Below are 23460 nucleotides of genomic sequence, written 5' to 3'. Positions count from 1 at the left end.
ATTCTATCTGCCAAAGCTCTGCTTGTTTAGAAGTGAGTTGAGTTGCTCGTATCTCAAATTTGCGCTCGCTAAGTCAAAGCAAAATAAATCAGCCAAACGACAGCTCGTATCTCGAAAAACATGGAAGTCAAGTCACTTGTATTCTATTTTCTGTAAATATCTTTCACAATAATTCCAGACACAAAAAGAAGGCTACATTTTTCCATGATGACATTTGCTTTTTATTCTCTTTCAGGTAAACATTGAATTGAATCTTTAAAGGAAATAAATATTACATTTGAAGTTAAAAAGTTGGATCCATCAGTTAACAATTACGATTTTGTATAATTTTCATAAAAACATGTTTTTAACAATAATCCCAGACAGCAGAAAGTGTGAAAAAAACGTTTTCCACAGTGACATTTCGTAGATTCCATTGCAAAGATTTTGTAGCGACTGTCTTTAATATAATACATATAGTTTAATCCTATTATTTTACTCTCATATTTTAATATTTGAAAAAAAATATTTTCTGATGGCAGAAAATTCTACATGTGAGTTTTTCCACAATGAAATGGCTTCCATTTAAAGGAGATTCTACAATTTCAAAAAAACCACATAAGCATCGGGCTATCTAAAATGAAAACACGATGACAATTAGCAAGTCAACATGAAGCCACGTTGATATAGCGTACTAAGTTGATTCGCCATTCTCTCCTCACTTATTTGCGTTGACGCTTTCTACGATGAGGGTTTATATGATGTCATTCATGCCATGAGAGCATACTTGCTATCCCTTTGGGAGGTCTACTGCGGCCGATTGACCGCGGGGAGCAAAAGAGTTACTTGCACCTTCTATCGGTAGATACTGTTCCATAACGGCCCTGCGACTGACTGGCGACCAGTTCAGGGTGTAGTCCGCCTTTCGCCCGAAGTCAGCTGGGATAGGCTCCGGCGCTCCGCGACCCTAACCAGGATAAGCGCTGTTGAAAATGGATGGATGGATGTTTCATAAGGTAGCGAGTACAGGAGCATGCGAGTCAACACTCGTCGTGTTGACTGCTCTTCGTGAATGGCCGTGCTGGGCTTCTTAGTTCTAACGCTGCGTAAACTGGTTTTTTTTTTTCTTTCTATCACACTCATCATTGTGTTGCTTTTGCGTGTGTTGCTCACAGTGCTGTCAGCAGCCACCACCAAGCCTCGCTGCTCATCGTTCCCTCAAAACCACAGCTAAGCGAGATGACTGCAACAAAAAACACGCCCTGGCATCTGTGCAGGAATAGGATTAGAACAATCAAACATTTTAACAATAGAAGTGTTATTGTGGGTAATAATTGTGCCATAGTATATTTATGAAAAAATATGATGAGATTTGAAAATTCAGCCAGCGAAGCCACACGCGGCAAAATGAAATCGGCTAGACGTGTCAATCAGGAGTAGACCCACCAAAAAAGTCTTAAGAATCCATGCCCGGAAACACGGAGGAACTCTTCTATTTGAAGGTCATTTTGACCATTTTCTGGGGTTTTAGGGGTTTGGATCGCAAACCATTCTGAGGTCCAAGGAGTTTTAGGTTGAATTCTGAGTCATTTGACCACTAAAGTCTTTGGACCATGAACTGTTCGGCGGTCGCCGGTCCAAATTACATGTCTTTTGACCACCAAATCTTTTGGGTTCCAGATGTGTAGTTGCAAAAAACATAAGAAGACCTAACATTCATGCTGTTTGCTGTATGAAGTACAATCAAATTGCATTTAATCCTTTAGAATTTTTTGATTTTTGTACATTTGTTTTAATTGATGTGCAATGCATTTCAACAGTCATTTTTGAAATGCCCTTTTTTTTCCCCCCTATATTTCAAATGTGACTATTAACAATGTTCACTAAACCTATTTTTGCGATTTGTGAATCTTCCGACCACCAAACTGTGAGCGCTCTGAAATCCCGGTTGGTTTTGGTCGAATTGCGAGTCCTTTCACCATTGAACCGTTGGACTTCCAAGGGGTCCTTCATTTTTGCTTGAATTGAGGTCTTTTCACCACCAAACTGTTCACATTGGTAGGCCCACAGAATTAGAAGTTTAATTCTGAGTCGGTTGACCACGAAACTGTTTGAGTTCCATGTTCCACCATATTAACTGTAGCTCGTAAACCATTTTTGAATAGGCTTTGATTTCTTTTTGTTTCCAAATCTTCAGCCGAGGTCCACATCCACCACCGCACTCCATATTTATGTGACTTCTCTCCATACTTCCTTCTTCTTTCTTGTCTCTCTTCCCACTTTCACGTTTTTTTTCCAGACCTATGATGACGTAGATTTAGAGAACGAGCCTTGGTATAAGTTCTTTTCCGAGCTGGAGTTTGGCCGCCCGGTAAGTTAGCGGTAGGCCCAGCTACTCTTGAGCCCTCGCTCACCTTCTAGGACTTTGCACTCACTTTTTCTCCACACCAACCTTGTGGTTTTGTTACTATGTATATATAGTATGTGTGTGTGTGTGTGTGTGCACTAGTACACTCGGTGGGGCTAGCTACTGTCTGTGGGCATGATGTAGTAGTTTGTTTGGTGCTGTGACTCCGCTATGCCCCACCAACAGACTTTGGTCTTTTCTGGATTTCATTTGTTGGCAAGCAGGTATTGATATATTCATACTCAAACCTGTCATTTTTATTTCGGACTTTTATGTACAAAAATTATACAGTGGAACCTCGAAGGTTTAGCAGGAGTCATAGCGGAGTAGCCCCTTACGTACTGCCTCAAAGCTGGCCTTTTGCAAGTTGTCGTTATGCGTGATGGGCGCTGGCATCGAACGGAGCCGACCTGTCAATTTCCCAACTTCCGAGTTAGTATTAGGTGGGGCATGGAATGGTGGAAATCCAGGACATCCTTTCCAGAGTCAGTTGCTCCTTTCACACGCAACGCTGGGTTTTCCCCCGGCATTTTGCAGGCTTTTGCTGTTCTCTGTGAAGAGACGGCCTCAGAATAATGGAAAGAATCCCTCTTGCACTGCCAGTCAAAACTTGTTCTTTCCTGGCTGCTGTTTGTCTGTTTGAAAGGTGCCAACATTGAATCGGGACAACGAAGACAACCTGGCAATATCATGACTTCGGAGAGAGTCTGAGAGTCGGAACAGCGACTGTGAAAGGGAATACCGGAAAGCCAGGGCTGGAATAGGAAGTTGAAGAAAAAAGATTCGCATTACAAATAATTGAAATGAAAATGGTCTGTTCCAAAGAAGAACATTACCAATAGAAGTAATGGGGGGGATGACGGCTCGGGATTTGGTATCAGAGGCGGGATGGTGACCGTGTCAAAGGGAAGAGTGGAAAGCCAGAACTGGAGTGTGAATATAATATAACATATCAAATCATGGAAATGGAACGAATCTGTTCCAGATTCAGTACCCCTTCCGCAATACCGCTAAGATGCCCCAAACACCACCAGCATCATTGTTATGTGTGTATACAGATACAGAATGCGACAATTTCCTGAGGTTTAGCGGGATTCAACTTTGGAGGTTCCACTGTACACAGAAGCGCAGAAAAGCAATGCTAAGTCTTCCTATTCATTTGCCTCATGTTCGATGCGATTGGAAGGCCGCTTTCGAGACAAGCATAATGCCTTTGGCGCCCTCTGCTGGATTTTAGACAATAATATATTGCAGCGTTTGACTCAGCCGTTGGTGTTGTTTCCAGACCTCACATTGCATGACCACGTGTGCACTTGCTGGTTACTTCATTAGGTGCATCCAATACAAGACCTCCCTTTACACAGGTAATAATTCCACTTCGTAGGATAAGGAGCCTTTGGTGACTTCAAACCTACCCTCATTATAAGGCAGACAAACCATGTGATTCCTCCCAGCCAATCAGAGAAGAATGAAAAGTATAATGAATGTAAAATACATTACACTAATCTATGGTGTATTTGAAATGGAAAAACAAAACACAGTATAAATGTTCTAAGTCCAAATAATGGCAATTCTATTTATTAAATTCATTAAATATAAAATGTGATAAAAATGAGTTTTAAAATGCAATATACGACAATGTAATACCGGTATATGTAATGTGTATATGTATGCACTCTATGTGTAACGTAATAGGCATAGTTACAAAATCCTCCAACTCAAATTGTTCACCAAAGCATTCAACATTAACAAATAATTCATTACAAATGTAAAATAGTAATTCAAATAATAAAAAAAAAATGTAGAAAAACGTATTCATTTACTACAGTAATGTCATTTGGTCATAATGTAATGTTTTGTTTTGTTTTTTCCTCAAACACCACCTGTTCATTAGATACCACCCCCATGAATACAGTACATGGATGTTATTATTGTAAAAAGTCGTCGTCGCAATAGCATTTTGAATCTACATGTATTTTAATGAGTATCAGAATCAGAATGATCTTTATTTTGGCAAGTATGTCCAAAAAACACACGAGGAATTTGTCTCCGGCAGTTGGAGCCGCTCTAGCACGACGACAACAGACGTTTGGAGGCAGAAAGACATTGACAAAAAAAAAGGGTTGCTAGTTATCTGGTAATTTTTTCTTTTTTTTTTCTTTTTGACAATTGTGCAAAAAGATGCAGAGTCCTCTAATACATAGAGCCGTTTGAACGACTAATATAGCAATAGTCCGGTGCAATGACCGCTGAGCAAAGGGCGCCGAGACTTCAAGGAGTTTAAAGTGACCAGTAGCGCGATAATCTGGGATTCTAATTATTGTGGTTGTACTAGCGCAATGAGAGCCGTTTCTAACATTTTGGCTACCCTGTTTAGCGACATGAGATGACTTTTGACATTCGATCAAAAGTGAGAATTCTTACCTATTACAAGCGTAGTTTTTCATACACTTCTGGTATTGGATTTCAGGAGGCTCCTTATGTGTACCTAAGGAAGTGACCACTCGGTGTGTATGAGCATGTGTGATGTGGAGATTCATTCATTTGTAAATGTCCAATTTCTCTAATGGGTGTCCACTCTTTTCCACATTTCCCGCTCCCCATGATGCCACCGCTGCTTCTCCTCCTTCACCTCATCTTCACCTTCCTCCTCTTCCTCCTCCTCTTCCTCCTGCCTCCCACGCTCATCCCCGCCGCTCAAGCCTCCTAAAAAACGGCTGGATTATAATCCAGACGTCTCGGCTCGCCAGCGCATCGAGGTAAATAATGTGTGTGACTAATGTAGCGTTGCAGCAATGTAACGTGAACGGGGCTTCCAAAACAAATGCCAACGGTGAACGGAATACTGTACAATGACATTTCAATGTTCCGAGAGGAAATACAATTCATGTAGAAGATGTTAACCACTCTTCAAAACATAGAAACGTACCTTAACAACTGACAACGTGTCCGGTGACGCTGCTCGTCTGTAATGTCTGTGTACCCGCTGTATCCTTTTTCGTCTCTTCTCACGTTTGGGAGTATTGCCAAAAAAGCCAAAGAAAAAGCAATGTCAATCACATGTCAGTGTCTACATAAATAAATCGCAATTTTTATGCAGAAGTGAATGCGAACAGTAGCAAAAATAGTCATCAGCGTTGTATGTCGTGAAAACCTTCCTGGCATATGGACGCAGAACATTGCAGAGCCATCACGTATTAGAATCTCAATGTATGCTACTGTATGTACTGTAAATATACACGTGCGAATGTGTAGAGCAGCAACGATAGTCAGCAGTGTTGTAATTAACCCAAAGAACACAATGGAAACCACATCGACTTTAATAAATGTATGCGTGCATGAATAAATAGATAGAGAGGTGAATAAGGCGTAGGTACAATGGTCAGCGGTGTCAACATATGTATATTCTAATTATTTATGACTGTAAAGAAACAGAATGGTGAAACACCATGAGTTGCCTTGGTTTACAGTTTGTTTATTCAGGTCTATTCCAGTTGATCCGGTCCATGTTTATGAAGCAGCATTTGACCCCCACCCTTAGCTTAGCTTAGCTCCTTTGCTAATTCACCTTCATTCTTCAGAGTGGCCGCGCAGAGCCCGAGCAGTGCTTCGTTTCTGCTCAGGTGCACCACGTGGAACCATCATCTCCGTTACGCCTGGGGGGCAGGGGGAGCCTTTTCAATGTGACACATCCAGAGGCGCGTGCAGTCTCCGGTGCTCTTGGGAGCCACTCCACCTTTTGTTGACCCCTCATCAACCTGGCTCATTCTTTCCTTTTTTGTATCTTTTTCTGTCTTCCAGGCAACCCTGCCGGTCGCTCCTGTCGACAAGCCCCCAGAGAGACCCGCGAGGTAACAACCCCTTGTGCTCTTTTATTTTTGTCCCCTTCCAGCTTGCCCCTCCCCCCCATCTTGTCAACATCACTGTTCCATGCTCTGACTGAGCGCTGTGCTTTTGTCCTTGTTATTGCTCCCCTTTATTTGATCATGTAACGCGAGACTATATAAGCATTATATTTTCCTTGCTCTCTGAAGCGGAATAAACCTTTTGAGCGTGCCCCTTCACCTCTTATCCTTACCCCTCCTACTCCCTCCATCCTTCTCCCTTTCCCTTCGCCCTGATTTTTAACTGACACTCTCCCTAGTGAGCAGAAATAGGATACGAGGAATATGCTGTTTCGTTCGCAATAGGAAGCTCACATTTGACATTTTAGATCGGCGGGCACAAAATGCCAATGCCAAGAAGTCAATGCTGTAGTGTGAAAACATCAATGTGTACAAACTGTTACTGATACAAATTCCGCCCCCCTGAGCCAGTTACACTTTGCAACATGAAATTTGGCAGTCTCGTCTATCATGAGTAGACCCGCAAAAAATGTCTCAAGAACCCATGTCTGAAAATACACAGGAAGTCTGCCTATTTTTGACCAGTGTAGAGAAGCAATGATGGAGTGGAAAAATCCATCCATTCTCTGAACTGCTATCCTCACTCGGGTCGTGGGTGTGCTAGCGCCTATCTCAGAATCAGAATCATCTTTATTTGCCAAGTATGTCCAAAACACACAAGGAATTTGTCTCCGGTCGTTGGAGCCGCTCTAGTACAACAGACAGTCAATTTACAGAACACTTTGGAGACATAAAGACATTGACAAAAAACAACAACAAACAACAATTGTGCAAAAAGATGCAGAGTCCTCAGTTCGAATGGCTAATATCGCAATAGTCCGGTGCAATGACCATTGTGCAAAGGGCACTGAGACTTCAAGGAGTGTATGCGGTTTAAAGTGACGAGTACTGCGATAATCTGGGACAATGGTTGTGCAAATGTTACAGATACTCCTCAATCAGTGTGCAAATGGAGCAGATGCTACTCTGGCATGAGTGGCCACTATATGCAAATAGTGCAGCACGGCGAGACGACTACAGTGAGTGCACGAGTAATACATAATACAGAAATACAGAAATGTGACAACGAACTCAAGTCCAAAAATTGCCAGCTTGTTGTAATGGAATTGTAAGTTAGCTGTTCAAGAAGTTGATTGCAAGAGGGAAGAAGCTGTTGGAATGTCTACTAGTTCTAGTTTGTCATCTCAGATGACTTCAAGCAAGAGGTGGGGTACACCCTGAAATATTCATATCTACAAAACAGTTTTATAAACATTCAGCCCAAATTCCATTCGGAACCTCGACTTTGGTAGGTACAGTGGAACCTTGATAGAACGGACTAATAGGGGATGGGGTTGGTCCGATATTGCAGATTGTCCGTTACATTGAAACACTCTTCTTTTTGAGGCCATACGCACCCACATTACTGTACAGTGCAACGTTATTGTTTTGTAGCTGTAGCTTTCACCCGACAATCTAAAAAAACATGAGAAAAAAATGTTGCTTAAATGGTCTTTTTTTTTTTAAATGAGGAATTAAAACAAACACAGGACTTCTGTCCTTAATGTTCAAACAAAAACATGTAACATTATGACAGGAAAGATGGTGAAAGGACATTCACTTTTCATTGCTGACTTCATTCACATTATATTACAAAACAAAATAAATTGCATATCATTCCACTGGTGTCACCTTCCCATGGGCTCACTACCTGTGGGAGGGGCCGCGGGGTCAGGTGCAGTAGGAGCCGGGCGGTGGCCGAAGGCGGGGACCTTGGCGATCCGATCCCCGGCTCTAGAATACGTAGAATGTCACCTCTCTGGCAGGGAAGGAGCCCGAGCTGGTGTGCGAGGTCGAGAAGTTCGGACTAGATATAGTCGGACTCTCCTCCATGCACAGCTTGGGCTCCGGTACCAGTCCTCTCGAGAGGGGTCGGACTCTCTTCCACTCTGGAGTTGCCCGCGGTGAGAGGCGCCGAGCAGGTGCGGGTATACTTATTGCGCCTGTACGTTGGGGTTCACCCCGGCGGACGAGAGGGTAGCCTCCCTCCGCCTTCGGGTGGGGGGACGGGTCCTGACTGTTGTTTGTGCCTATGCACCAAACAGCAGTTCAGAGTACCCACCCTTTTTGGAGTCCTTGGAGGGGGTACTGGAGAGCGCTCCCGCTGGGGACTCCATCGTTCTGCTGGGGGACTTCAATGCTCACGTGGGCAATGACAGTGAGACCCGGAAGGGCGCGATTGGGAGGAACGCCCTCCCCCGATCAGAACCAGAGCGGTGTTCTGTTATTGGACTTATGTGCTCATCACGGATTGTCCGTAACGAACACCATGTTCAAGCATAAGGGTGTCCACACGTGCACTTGGCACCAGGACACCCTAGGTCGCAGTTCAATGATCGACTTTGTGGTCGTGGACACTCGGGTGAAGAGAGGGGCGCAGCTGTCAACTGATCACCACCTGGTGGTGAGTTGGCTCCGATGGTGGGGGAAGATGGCGGTCCGACGCGGCAGGCCCAAACATATTGTGAGGGTCTGCTGGGAACGTCTGGCGGAATCCCCTGTCAGAAGGCGTTTCAACTCCCACCTCCGACAGAACTTTGCTGATGTTCCGGGAAAGGCGGGGGAGATCGAGTCCGAGTGGACCATGTTCCGCGCCTCCATTGCTGAGGCGGCCGACCGGAGCTGGTTGGTGCATGTTGTGGCGGCAATCCCCGAACCCGTTGGTGGACACCAACAGTGAGGGATGCCGTCAACCTGAAGGAGTCCTATCGGGCCTTTTGGGCCTGTGGGACTCCAGGGGCAGCTGATGGGTACCGGCTGGCCAAGCGGAATGCAGCTTTGGTGGTCGCTGAAGCAAAAACTCGGGCATGGGAGGAGTTTGGTAAGGCCATGGAGAAAGTCTTCCGGACGGCTTCGAGGAAATTCTGGTCCACCATCCGGCATCTCAGGAGGGGGAAGCAGTGCACCATCAACACTGTGTATAGTGGGGATGGGGCGCCGCTGACCTCGACCCGGAACGTTGTGAGCCGGTGGGGAGAATACTTCGAAGACCTCCTCAATTCCACCGACACGCCTTCCCAAGAGGGAGCAGAGTCTGGGTTCTCTGAGGCGGGCTCTCCTATCTCTGGGGTTGAGGTCACAGAGGTGGTTAAAAAGCTCCTCGGTGGCAAGGCCCCGGGGGTGGATGAGATTCGCCCCGAGTTCCTCAAGGCTCTGGATGTTGTGGGGCTGTCCTGGTTAACACGCCTCTGCGACATCGCGTGGACATCGGGGACAGTGCCTCTGGATTGGCAGACTTTTAAGAAGGGGGACCGGTGGGTGTGTTCCAGCGACGGAGATCACACTCCTCAACCTCCCTGGTAAGGTCTATTCTAGATGAGGTGGCTGGGGCATCTGATTCTCCCGGACGCCTCCCTGGTGAGGTGTTCCGGGCACGTCCCACCGGGAGGAGACCCCGGGGACGACCCAGGACACGCTGGAGAGACTACGTCCTTCGGCTGGCCTGGGAACGCCTCGGGATCCCCCCGGAAGAGCTGGATGAAGTGGCTGGGGAGAGGGAAGTCTGGGCGTCCCTGCTAAAGCTACTGCCCCCGCGACCCGACCTCGGATAAGCGGTAGAAAATGGATGGATGGATGGATGGCATACAGAGTTTTAACTAAGCATTCTGATACAAATCATAATTTTCCTAGTAATCAGTTTTTATAATGATGTGCTGTATTACCATGTTCATCAAAAACGAGGAAATATTAATATTCGGTCTGTTGTATCAATATTATTTGAATATTCTTGTAAGCCACTGTAACATGATGCACAGTTTGAACATTAACAATATAAATATAGGAAAAAACTGTATATTGCACATGATTTAAATAAAAGTACCAACATGTTCAAAAACAAATAGTTGTAAAAGATGAAATGCTCATTTATTGCACTTCATACAACAAAGAGCATGGCTGTGATGTCTTTATACTTTGTTTTTTTTTGGGAACTACACATCTGCTTCCATATTCCCATCCTGTATGTGGACTGTGTCGCCTTCATTCGTTGGGGATGTTGTTGTCATTACTGACCGCTGTGTTTCAGTGCTGCCAGCGACTACAGAAAGAGAAGGAAGTCAGAGCCTGCCGCTTCCCAGGCGAGCACTCTGTCATACCCGAGCCGAGTGGCGGCGTCGCCCAAAACACCGGACGCCAGCAGGTCCGCCAGCGGCACCCTCAAGAAGCCCGTCGTTCGCTCCTCACCGTCCTCGCCCTCACGCACCAAAGGTGTGAACTTAGAATGACTGCCAGTTTGGTTTGATTGTGGAAGCTTTGCCTCCTTCCTCCTTCCTCCTTCCTCCTTCCTCTTCTCCTTTCTTGCTTGCTACGACTGCTTAACATGCTTTCCTGCTTCTTCTTCTTTTCTCCCACCACGCTGCTCTCTCGTGGGACGTCTTAAAACAAGGTGGGGCCGCATGCGTCATGTATTCAAACACTTTGACCTCTCCCGGTTCTTGCCGGCACTCCTCACCGCCCCCTGTGCCCCTCCGTGACCCGGAGGCGGCAAAGCGAGCCTCCTCTGAGGAGGCTCCACCGCCGCTACCGCCCAGCGGCAAGCTCAGGTCCCGTAGCTGCGATGACTTGCTGGGCGACAGTCCAAGCCGACGGCGCGCCTGCCGCTCAGAAAGCGCCGGCTCGTTGCTGTGCAACCGCTCAGACTCCGACAGGTCTGTCGGCTCTGTGCCCCACCTCCGCCGTCGGCTGCCGCACGACTCCCCGGGCTTCCTCAAGCTTTACCGCAAGATGCACCACATCGACAGGGCCCACCTGATACCGTCCGAGGTGATCCGTTCGGTCCGCGCCCGCATCTTGGAGCTGGAGCGGCAGCCCCATCTGCACCTGCACCGTCTCTCCCCTTGCGTGCCCTCTGGCGGCTTGGAAGTGCCGCGCGACACTGTGCCCAACCGCATCTCCACGTACGAGAGTCTCATTGAGAAGTCCAAATCCATGCCCAATTTGGGGGACAGCGAGGTGCCATCGGGCGCCACCACGCCAGGCGGCTCTTCGTCCCGAGCGAGCAGTGGCGGCGGCACCCCTAGTTTTCCAAAACGTCGTTTCTCAATCGAGTCTTTACTGGAGGAGGGCGACAGTGGCAATAGACCACCGCCTCCCGCTACGGACCGCTCACGCAAACCTCGTAGCCCGCCTGAGGGTCGGCCTCGCGTGGGGCCGGAGCCCGACCGTGGGGCCTCGTATCCGGCTCCTCCCGTCCCTCGGATGCCGCAAGCTGACTACTCTGACAGCGAGCAGGATGCCATCGCCTCAGACCTCAGCGACTTCATCCAAGTCGAGGGCTCTTCGTTTTGCAGTGAGAGCGACTTTGACCACTGCTCACTGACGTCCTCGGAGAGCTTTTACGGCTCTGCCACACTGCACCACCGCCTCCGCCATCACCACCACCACCCTAGTCACCAGAGTGTCGGCCAGAGCCAGGGCTACCAGCACCGACACCTCATTAGCTCTTGCAAGGGTCGTTGCCCGGCCTCTTACACCCGCTTCACCACCATGCTTCGTCACGAGCGACAGCGGGCCCGCCAGGACCCTCAGAGACCTTCGGTGCTGAGTCGCAGTGGCCGTTCCCAGGTCCAGAACGAGTCCCAGCAGTCCATGTCCAAGCTGGCCTCCCTGGTCAGCCCAGTGCCTTTCCACAAGAAAAAGGGCAGCGGCGGCGGCGGCGGCGGCGGTCACACAAGCAGACCAAAATCCAAGCAGGCTATCTACGAAGCGCTGGACAACGCCCTGAGAGACATCTATGAGCACATCCAAGCCGAGCGGGGCCACAGGGGCGCCAGGACCCCCGACGACAGCATCCTGAGGAGAATACTCTCGGAGCTGCTGCCTAACGTGCCCGAAAGAAGCTCTTCGTTGCCGGGAAGGAGGGGGTGTTGGCACGAGGTCCCCACGGACGGTTACGCCTCGCAAGGGGGAGATCCGCTCACGCCACAATTGCAGTCCCCCCGGCAATTGCAGTCGCCAGTCAGTGCCTGTTACGGACGGCATTTGGACACCACCGACTGTAATGATTACGGGGAGGAGCGTGGCAATGGGAATGGTGTTTTTTATTCAGGTGGAGATGATGCAGTAATCGTGTGTTCTTTGCCACATTATTGTGCTTTTTCAACATATTTACAAAGCCTACGACAGCATCCGATCCCAACAACTGGGAGCTCGTCATGGGTATTGCATGGGTATTTACAGGATACAGTGAACCCCCGCCTATTCGCAGTTCGCCATTCACAAATTCACCTATTGTCTTTTTTTACTCTGAGGAACCTATCCTCAGCTATTCTCTTTCTAACTCTTATCATGCCACAAGAAAGCATCAAGGCCGTAGCGAATAGGAAAGTAGGAATTGGTGTCACAAAAGTATGTTGGAGTGATACATCTCGACTGAAAGACTAACATCTTTGTATGTGGGGGGGAGGAGCTAGGTTTAGTCTGGGTAGTTAGTGGAAGTTATGGAGAGCCTTCGCCAAGTTTAACCAGGTATTATAAAGAATTTAGGGGGTGATTTGTGTGCTATTCGGGGCAGGGCTCGGTCCCTTGCCCGTACCATTAATGGGGGTTTACTGTATTAATCAGAATGGTGTTGTCCAATTCATGGCCATCTGTTTGTAATATGTCTTTTTGCAGAGTCACCGATCATCTCTCCCACCCCCACCTCCCCCCGTTTCATTTCTTTTGCAAATGTATTTGATCAAAAGTCTGTCTTTGTCATATTTGGGGAATCCCAATCGCCCATTTTAATGTCAAGGTTTCATGCCTTTACTGTATGTACTGTACTTGTTGGAATGACATCATCAGCCATACAGTGAGCATGCCCGTCGTTGTCCCTTTTGTCGTTGCTATGCTAACTGCGCGTACTGTTTTGTCTCTCGCCAATCACAGAGCAGGATGTGCCCAGGAGCTACTCCACCACGGATGGTCGCCACACGCCGCAGATTCGAAGAGCCGCTCCTGACAGAGAGGTAGGACTTATTTTGTTTGTCCCGCCCAACCCCCAAATGACAACAACTAGCTTTGTTAGCATTAGCAATATTGGTTGTATTGTTGTGGTGCTTATTGCTGGTAATACTTGCTGCCTTTTTTGTCTCCCCCACTTTTATTCCCTCTAGGTGTCTCATAAACAGATGACACAACTTATTCTCTTCTCTCTCCTCCATCAGAAGCAGCCCGCCCGAGCCATTTACGACTTTAAAGCGCAGACGGCTAAGTGAGTACGGTTTGAAGCATGAACGCCTTAACCCGACATGTCAGCAAATAGCCGCTCGCTCCATTCAACTTGACACGTTTTTATGTCAGTATTTTCGCATCCCACCATCACACCTGAATGGCTTTGACTGTGTCTTTCCTGTTCATACGCCACCCGGTCTCCAATGAGTAAAGCCCCACGGTCCACGCTTAAATTAACCCGACTGCGTTACAGGGAGTTAACGTTCAAGAAAGGGGACGCGGTGAACATAATCAGGCAGCTCGACAACAACTGGTACGAAGGCGAGCACCGAGGCCGGGTAGGGATATTCCCCATAGCTTACGTGGAGGTGGGTGTACAGCTGGCAAAAATCACAAACCGTATGAGTCGCATGATGCGGCATTCACACTCTAATTCTATGTCTTTAGAAGATGGCGTCTTCGGAGAAGCAGCAGCCCAGCCGCCCGCCTCCGCCCGCCCACGTCAGAGAGATCGGAGAGGCGGTGGCTCGCTACAACTTCAACGCCGACACAAACGTGGAGTTGTCTCTCCGAAAGGTAGCTTGTGTGGCGGAAGTCAAAGCTTATCCCACCTGAATTTTGGCAAGAGAAGTGGGGTACACCCCGGACTGTACGCCAGTCAATCGCGTACAAAGCTACTACAATACATGAATACCATCTATTTTCTATACAGCTCGTTGTCAGGCCCAGATAGGGTTAGGGTTTTTTGGGTGAGAAATGGTGTACCCCCCTGGAGTGGACACCAGTTGCTCATGTAAAAAGCTACTTTGATGTGATATGATAACACCCATTCATCCATTTTCTATACCGCTTGTCCTCAATAGAGTTGTGGGTAATTGTACTCTATCCCAGTTGACTTTTGGCAAGAGAAGCGGGGTACACTCTGGACTGTACGCCAGTCAATCATGTACCTACTCCAATACAATACCATCCATCCGTCTTCTGCTTGTCCTAATTAGGGTCACAGGTAACCTAAGCTTATTTTTTTGCAAGAGAAGCAGGTTACACCCTGAACCGATGGTCAATCGCACATTAAGTTACAAGTGTGTGTGTGTGTGTGTCTGCGTACAGGGCGAAAGGGTGATCGTTATGCGGCAGGTGGACCAGAACTGGTACGAGGGCAAGATCCCGGACACGACCAAACAGGGCATCTTTCCTGTGGCTTATGTGGACCTGCTCAAGCGCTCGCCCGCCAAGACCTCTGCCCACCACCTCCACCACGTGGACCCCCAGGGATACCATAGCAGCAGGACACCCAGCTCCACGCCCATCAAGGTAAGGGAATGTCACCACAACGCCAGGATTGATGAGAGGCTCAGTCGGGACATGTACAGTGGAACCTCGAAAGCTCCCAATTTGAAATTTCAACGAGAATATTGGGGGAAATCATGGCTGTTTTTACTTTATTACTTTGATTGGAATTAGCTGTCCACCCGTCAAGTGTGAAATTCCACAAGCAAGTAAGTCTTTTGTGAGCTGCCTATTACCCCAAATGTGAAATGGAGTGACTTTTGAAGGACTATGACATCACAGTGTGTTGAATTTACATAATCCTGCCCCAACACAGAGTTTCTCCACCCACGATTTGGCAGGTAGGCCGGGGGAAGCTAAGATAAAAAGCTACGCAGAGCTGCAGTGATAAGCGGCACATGTGGTGGCCAGTATTTGTGTTTGGCGAAGTGTCCGTTGCATGGTCCACACACACACACGGATGTGATATACTATTTGACGGGTATAATTTGGAGACCAAATACAAGCCCCGGTTATCATGTTAAGGAAAGCTGTACTCTGCGTTAGCCCGTCACTCTAAATCAGTCCCAGCTTAATTTGGGGGGGAAAAAACTGTTGTGCACTGGTTGGCAGTCAATCATGTATAAAGCCACCTGCTGCAGTAAAATTACCACCCGTCCAACCATTTTCCGACACAAGTGCTTGTCCTTTTTAGGGTCTCGAATAACCGGGGTCTATCCCGGCTGACTTTAAGGGAGAGAAGCGGGGTACACCGTGGACTGCTTGCCCATCAATTCGATCGGCCACTGATCATGATCAGCTGATTTCCGTAGAAAACGCACTGTCTGCGCTCATCTATCAATACCTTTCATTGTCAATCCCAAAAAACGATCACCTGTGGCTCATACTTTGCAGCCTGCAGAGAATGTGTGCAGTGTAGTGCAAGGCAAGGTAATTAATCCAAGGCTGACACCCCAGTTGGAGTTTACTGCAAAACTAAACGCACAAGAAAACAATGTGCATCATTTTATATTCAAATACAAGACATTGTTTTAGAAATCGCCATCTTATGCTAACAATGAATGGGATTTTCCATTCATTGTTAGCATATTGACGGGCTAGCTAATATGAGCATGTGATCACGGGAGGGATTTCCCTTCAAATATTGAATATTCACACACAAACGCTGTAGTAACACATACAGACAGTTGATATAACAATGCTCACAGGAATATGTTCTTCCTCATCTGTGAAAAACGAGTTTGTTTAAGCTATGTGACTTTCCTCTTCTCCTCTTTTTTTTTTTTTTAGCTTACAGTTACCAAGTAGCTTCTTGCCTGGATCGCACCACACTGCCCCTAAGAGTCCGAGGCACGCACAGCAGGACAAGCAGATCATTCACCCGTATAAAAATCAGACTAAACCTTTCCTGTTTTAGGTCAATTAGATTACAAACAAAAAATCATGTTTGTTAAATGTCACAATAATGAGAGGATTGGGTTTTTTTGTTGTTGGTTTTTTTGACACATGATAGTACAGTCATGACTAAAAACGTTTTCAGCCCTGACTATTTATTTGTCTTTGTTTTGCTTTGCTATTATTTGAATACATTCTATTACTTGTTACTAATTTATTTGCTGGTTGTTCTTTCAAGTTATATTTCAAGTTTAGTTTTCATAGTAAAATAACTACAAAGTTGTAAAATATGAATAATCAATCAATCATGATTAGATTTCAAATATTAATCAAAATAATGGTGATTAATCACCCAGCCCTAGTGTAGCATCCCCCTTCACACTGCGTAGGCAAAGCAAACCCAAACAAACATGTCGGATTATATCTAGCCAGTAGCACACACCATAAATCAATGGAAAAATGTACAGCTCATCCATATGAACGGTATCGGAAGTGATCAGCAGATCTCACGCATGGATGATCGGCATCAGAATCGGCAGCTATCAACCCCTACCATCAATCGTATAAAAACCACTCTGATACACTTCAAAAATGTCCAAAGTAAAAAATGTAAAAGTGAGTTGCAGTCGAACTTTAGAGGTTCCACTGTATTACACTAGGGGCATTTATTGTCGCTTGAATCCACCAGTATTATAATAGTACACATATCAATCATAGCATTACATGCACACTGTGTTCCCTTCTGTTTACTCTCTTCCCTCTCTTCCACTTCCTCCTCATGGAGACATTCTACGGTCCCCCACCTCCTTCCCCCGCCCCCGCCCCCGCCCGCGACCACCCATCCTCCCTGCTGACAAGGCCCGACCTGCGGGCGGTCACCTATGAGTGGCTCTCCCTCACTGTGGATGTCCCACCGCCTCGTTCCCTCTCGACCACGCCCATGCCGCCCCCGCTCACCAGTCACGACGCGTCGTCTCTGGACGAGCTCCTGCCCGCCTCGCCCGAGTATCCCTCCAGCGTTTTAGGTCCACTCGCACATTCTCGCGGGCGAAGCTCGGTCGACCGATTGCGCGCAACGAATCCAAGCAAGTCGGCAAAAGCGGTGTCGGAGCCCGTGACGTCACATAGCCGCATTGATGTCCAGCTCGGTGTGGCAGACCCTTACGACGACCTGTTGTCTGTTATTCTGGATGACCAGGACCGGTCACCGGTGCGCTCTATAAATAAGGCCCGATTTCGAAAATCTCAGCCAGAAGCGAAACCCCGAGCAATTGAATCAGCAGAACACAAGCGTGTAACAGCACACATCCTGAGCCAATCCCTCGTTGAGTCTCAGAGGCCTCCGTCAACTATCGAGTTATTCATTCAGGAAGAAGAAGATGAGGATGAGGAGATTTTTAGAGGGAGGCTCAGTATACAGGTAGAACATGTGTGAGCTTTCTTTTAAGCATCCCTGTTTCCACCAAGCATTACGGTTTACTCCTTTGAGGTACGCTTTTTAAAATGAGGTCTACTACTTTGCATTAGCAACCTTAGTGTTGGGGTACCGACTAGAGCTTGACACCTACAGAGCTGTGACTTTGTAAAATAATATTTCACTACACTTTTGTGCCTCATGGCAATAACATCCATGCGGAAACACGCTGTTAGGGTTTGAGAGAGCCTATTACAGCCTTTTAATGTTTATTCTTTTGTGGAAAAAAAGATAGGTGCAACTTTTTCATTCAAGTTAAAACTGTGAGTTGACTAATAATAGTTGTCAACTTATTTTATACTCTCGAAATTAACAATAATTTAAAACGAGATGTGAGGCACGTCTGCAACATGAACCACCTTCACGTTACACATTACACTTCTTTTTGCACTTGCGCTACATTGGTAATAAAACAGACTAGTGAGCCACATCTGCAACACAAATCGTCCACTTTCATTACTTATGCACCATTAAAGTTAATACTTATTTTTTTGTTTACTATTAACTGTGGTTAACATCACACATGCATTCATGTTAAAAAAAACAAAAAAAAGACCACACACACTGAAAGTCACAGATATTAGTATATAGTGTGGAATGTGAGGACGGCAACCCCATGTGGACAACAATAATAGCTGCACCTTACGTGCACATTTTATTGATTAATAAGGAAAAGTCCAGTTTTATCAGATGAAATGATGGGATCATCTCTAGGATAATGGATTCCAAAAATATTGAATTCCTGCAGCCCTGACCGAGATGTGTGAGCCACAGCTACAATGCCTACTTCCTTTGTCGTGAAAGTTACTTCCAAAAAATATTTCATACCGATGTGCGGGTATCGGAGTAACTTTAATACCCGAGGCTCATTGCTCACAGCTGTTTGTGTTGAAAGCAATTGATGCTGTGCCAGCCTCCAGTCGCCATCTTGGACCTGAAGTCTTTGCAACTTCACTCTGCCAAGGCTTGAGCGATGAGTTTCAAACCGTACTGAACTGTACTGCCTTGTGGAAACACAGTTTGTCTTAAAAAGATGGAGCACCTTGGATGAGACATGCAGGAAAATATTTCTATGTATAATTGTACATTTGAATAACAAATGTAGACATATATGCAAACAGTGGCTTCACACTACAGTAGACTCGTCATTTATTGAAACATTTTAATGACAAGGTGGAAATGTGTCATTTTAACATTTTCCAGAAGAAAAATGTGATCATCTCTTGACTTTTAAACGAACTTCACATTTTCAATGTTACTCAGAAATGTGTGTTGACCACTGTCAAAGTAGAGTACTCAAATTGGTAACCGTTATGGCCGAAAAATGGTTTTAATACTCCTCAACTACTACGACCACTTGACTAAGGGCTGTTTATTTACTCAATTGCAGAAAGTATCAGGCGTCTGCAGAGGACGGATATTTAAAAAAATAGATGAGTAATAATAATGTTTATTGAAATCCTAAATACAGTGATCCCTCGTTTTTCGCGGCCAATGGGGACCAGAACCCCCCGCGAAAGGTGGAAAACCCGCCAAGTAGGATTTGCCCCCGAGGAATTTCCGTGCATGCGTATGTGTGTACCAGAGTGTTTCAAATGTGTCAACAGTGTTTTCTACTTGACATATTTGAGACAAAGATTACAACAGTCCACGTGTTGACTGAAATCTTGAATGATCAAAGCTTACACAGTCCTGAACATTGATCAACATTGCCTTCGGAGCGAGGCCGAGAGGCTCGCGTCGGTGGCTTTCGGTTCGCTCGGAGACTCTTCCGCTGGAGGCGCTGATGGTGTCGCCGGGGTTTTACCTTGGAGAAAAGCATGGTCCTGGGTAGTTGTTGGCTTTGTTTTTTCTTTTTGCTCGATTCATGCACGCCATAATGGCGTGCCACAGATGCATCGCTTCTGCCCTCGTTGATCGAATCTAAAAGTTTCACTTCTTCTTCTTCCGGAGGAAGCTTTCGCGGGGGCACAGCGCTTAGGCGCCATTGTAAGGGCTTAACTAATCCAAACAAGTTATCACGAACACAACACTAAGATACAGGATGCGAGACAGTCAACAGCGTGGACGAGAAAGGCGAGACGCAACAAGGGAAGATGCTGGGTGAGGCTGCGATGATGCTCATTGGTCGATGTCGCGCCGGGAAACAACATGAAACAACGCGTCTTTCCGCAATATGGCTGCTGATATGGCTGTTTTTTTTCTTTTTTTTTGGGGGGGATGAATATTTTGGAAAAGCACCGAAGCCGCAAAACGTGAAGCGCGAAGTGGCGAGGGAACACTGTATATCAATAATGATATTACTTTTTTGAATGATATTACATTGTTTTCAAAATAATAAAATCACTTTTTTTTTATATATAAACAACAATTGAGTTTGAAAAAAACCTAAATAATGAAGATTTTTTTAAATGTTTAGTCTTTAATAATAATAATAATATATTTTAATATTCTCATAATATTAATAAGAAGAAATAATGATGCCTATTAAGAAGGATGTTTTGAGAAGTGTGAATCTTTAATGAAATATAATTATAAAACCTAAATATTGTAATGATTATCATAAATAAATAACAAGTTGTTAGTTTTTTTTTCATTCTCCATATTTCAATATTTTCCTCCCTGTCCTACTGAGGCTACGCAGTCCCTTTTTTAAATGCAGTTGAAGTTTTGTATTGAGTGTTGTGTGTCATTGCCCCCGCTAGGCTGACGTCTGTCCCCCCACTCACTCGCCTTCTCCTCCCACCGGCCGCCCGTCATCCTCCTCACCCCAACCCTTGAACTCTCCCCGGGCCTCTCCCCGCCCACCGCCTCTCCCCGTCTTCTCCACGTCACCTCCCGTCTCGCCCTCTCCCTCCGTCTCCCCCCTCCGCTCGCCAGAGGCACTGACTCCGCCCAACCCCGCCACGTCTCCCTCACCCCCATCCCCCCTGCTCTTTACTTCCTGCCGCTCTCCCCCCACAGTACCCCACACGGGCCGCAGGTCTCCCAAGGTGAAGGTAAACTGGAGTCAGGGTGGTGCCGAGGATGAATTCTAACAGCGAGTTTTGGAATACCGAGTGGATTAATCCATGGACCTCACAGTGTGGCTAGTTACAGTATTTACTCAACTGCAGAGTGCCAGGCCTTTGTACAAATATACTTTGCCAATATATTTGTGTGATAGTTTATAATGATAGTGTTCAGTAGTAGTTTATGCGTTTTTTTAATATCAAATAATATGCTTTATTCAATCATTTGCCCACAAATAAATAACAATATCGTTTGTTCGGGGGAAATGCCAAATCCATTTTTCTGCTATCAATAAAATAGTAAATATTTGTAATCAGTATTCCACAAATAATTATAATATAGCAATAACGGTGTAGTGACAATAGAGTTCTGTTGGAGAGGCCTTTATTAGTACAAATGCATTTTTATAATAATATGAAATAATATTGTTTATATTTTGAATCAAATATTCCAAAACATATGCCAGTTATCACATTTTCCACAAATAAATAGCAGCAATATATTTAATAACATTCAATAATATTGTTTGTTAAAAATATTCTATTATAAATATTGTTTCACTCGTTCTTATTGTTTTAATCCACAAATAACCAAGTTTGTTGGCGAAAGACCTTTATTTGTATAAAAGCATTTTACTACAATATCCAACTCTACATTTTTTAAAACCCATTAAATGAATAATGATGTCGTCTTCATTCGTGTTTTCAAATAATTACACACAGTAAATTAGTCGTTCAGTGACATAATGATGCTCCTTAAACTACCCGCTGTAAACTTCAGCTTTACAGATGCCACGTCGACTCTGCAGTCAGCATGTTTTGTGGTAATGACGTCCATCACAAAGTGTGACGATATCATGTCATAGTATTTATGAATTTATACAATACGATGCGCCTGCTAACTGCTAATTGTCCAGTAACATAAATGATTTTGTGGTTAAAGATCAAAGGTTTGCGCAGATGGTGGTTGCATCGTGATTGCTGGCATGTGGGCGTTTGGCTTTTTTGCGTGTGCTTGACTTGAACGCGAGTGGCTTGCTGTGGGTTGCTATGGAAGCCAGAACATACATTTTGACCTTTTGTTTTAATGCCCGCGGAGCAGGATCCAGTCGTGGGTGGAAAGCCGCCTCGTAGCCCCATCTTGTCTCGGAGGCCCGCTAGAGGTCGGAGGGTAGGGGGACACGTCTTTGTCTCTTGGTGATCTCTGCTCGCTGAAATTGTCGTGTAGGGTTGCTTTTAAGTGGCCGCGTTGGAGGAAGTCATCCCAGACCGCTTCGTTAACATGCATTTTCAAATAAGTGCAAAGTACAGAAGAATTGTTGTTGTTGTTGTTGTTGTTTGTACGTGGGGGTTACTCCGTACAGGCCCAAAAATAGGCCTGCATTCTAATAAAATGCAATGATATTTGTTAATATAAAAAGAAGTAATTATAGTAATGGAAGAAAATTCTAATAACATTGTTTATATTTTAATAAACTGTATATAATAGTGCATTACTACTACTACTACTGCGACTACTATATTATATACCAGTAAATTAGTTCACAAAAATATATATATATATTTGGACATAATTTTCTTTGAAGTCAAATTTCAATAGTACATTTTCACAAATAGTGTTCAATTAGGTGGAAACATTTTTGGTTTTTTTAATACATTTTATTACACTATTTAATAAAAACATTTGTTATCAATTCTATTTTTTGTGTGTATATTATTTAATTATTACAAATCAAACATTTCAATCACTGATTTATTTTTGAGTCAGTGTTGTAATATTGGCTGTAATTTGAGTAAGTTACAGCGTTCTCCTTAGGTGCAAAAACAAATCTAATGATTTTGACCAATATTGTTGACTTTTGGATACATTTTCACACCATTATGTTTTAAAAATATGAATTATTCAATTCATCCATCCATCCATTTTCAGCACCCTGGTTAGGGTCACGGGCCGCTGGAGCCTATCTATAAAATTCATTAATTGAAAATATATATATATATATACTAATTATTATTACAAATATAAGATTTTCTTTCTAAATCTGTTTTTCCACAAATAAAAACAGTTTTCCATTTGGCGGACAAATCTTTCTAATATTTCAAATAAATTGTAGGGCAGTAAAACTACATTTAAAATGTAATTACAAATTCTTTTTAATTAAGCTTTCATTTTTTTGTCAATATTATATATTCCTCTAAACTCCAAAGTAAACATCAGCTTTACAGATGCCATCTTTTGTTACGTTACATTATGTCATGTTATGTTAACAAAATTCTACTTGAAATGAAAGTTTTCTAATACATTGTATTTCTTTTTCAGCGATTAGTTCAGGAAGCTCTCCACGGTGGAGGAGATCCGTAAGTCATGTTGACACTGTCAAATTTCTTTGTGTCATTTTAACGTCAATAAGCCAACCACCAAGTTTAATAAAGAATAGACGTTTGCTTGCAATGTAGCTTCCAGGCCGTGTACAACTACGCGCCGCGCAACGAGGACGAGCTGGAGTTGAGGGAGGGCGACGTTGTCGACGTGATGGAGAAGTGTGACGACGGATGGTTTGTCGGTAAGCCAAAACACACAAGACGACTTATTGTTATGATTAAAACTATGTATTGTCTTAATGAATCCCTTTGGGAGGACCATTAAGTCCTAGGGTCATTTAAGAGCATGCTTTGGGTAAAAGTTCCACGGGGTTTTAATATGTAAATTAGATAGGAATTGACTTTCTGAAATACTTTCCCATGTGTTCAATTCATCTGTATAAGATATATATATATATATATATATATTAGCATAAAATTTCAATT

General features: G+C 44.9%; 1 protein-coding gene and 1 long non-coding RNA gene across 6 annotated transcripts in view; one reads left to right on the top strand and one right to left on the bottom strand.

Annotated features, from left to right (window-relative positions):
- sorbs2a (sorbin and SH3 domain containing 2a) overlaps positions 1 to 23460 on the top strand; it is a 60689-nt gene that overhangs the window by 34553 nt on the left and 2676 nt on the right. The window contains exons 13-27 of one of the 4 annotated variants that reach the window (XM_061770532.1): positions 2279 to 2350; positions 5089 to 5145; positions 6188 to 6237; positions 10355 to 10536; positions 10715 to 12376; positions 13198 to 13277; positions 13425 to 13522; positions 13736 to 13850; positions 13930 to 14058; positions 14593 to 14796; positions 16952 to 17587; positions 20347 to 20640; positions 21755 to 21823; positions 22973 to 23010; positions 23110 to 23216. In XM_061770532.1, the coding sequence (XP_061626516.1) occupies positions 2279 to 2350; positions 5089 to 5145; positions 6188 to 6237; positions 10355 to 10536; positions 10715 to 12376; positions 13198 to 13277; positions 13425 to 13522; positions 13736 to 13850; positions 13930 to 14058; positions 14593 to 14796; positions 16952 to 17587; positions 20347 to 20640; positions 21755 to 21823; positions 22973 to 23010; positions 23110 to 23216 (3793 nt within the window). Of the gene's footprint in view, positions 1 to 2278; positions 2351 to 5088; positions 5146 to 5967; positions 6085 to 6187; positions 6238 to 10354; positions 10537 to 10714; positions 12377 to 13197; positions 13278 to 13424; positions 13523 to 13735; positions 13851 to 13929; positions 14059 to 14592; positions 14797 to 16951; positions 17588 to 20346; positions 20641 to 21754; positions 21824 to 22972; positions 23011 to 23109; positions 23217 to 23460 lie in introns of all 4 variants that reach the window. The other 3 variants (XM_061770531.1, XM_061770528.1, XM_061770529.1) reach the window with 3 other exon arrangements.
- On the bottom strand, positions 741 to 6093 carry LOC133476741 (uncharacterized). Of its 2 annotated transcripts, none has more exons than XR_009788137.1 (3): positions 5955 to 6093; positions 5316 to 5390; positions 741 to 1248 (listed from the first exon to the last, which is right to left on the bottom strand). It is a non-coding gene; the product is annotated as an uncharacterized LOC133476741 (long non-coding RNA). The 2 variants fall into 2 exon arrangements; XR_009788136.1 differs by lacking the exon at positions 741 to 1248 and adding an exon at positions 3006 to 3141.

The sequence above is a fragment of the Phyllopteryx taeniolatus genome, chromosome 4 (assembly GCF_024500385.1).
Source record: "Phyllopteryx taeniolatus isolate TA_2022b chromosome 4, UOR_Ptae_1.2, whole genome shotgun sequence".
NCBI lineage: Eukaryota > Metazoa > Chordata > Actinopteri > Syngnathiformes > Syngnathidae > Phyllopteryx > Phyllopteryx taeniolatus.
The sequence above is the reverse complement of the archived record's forward strand: the minus strand, read 5'-3'. Positions and strand labels throughout refer to the sequence as shown.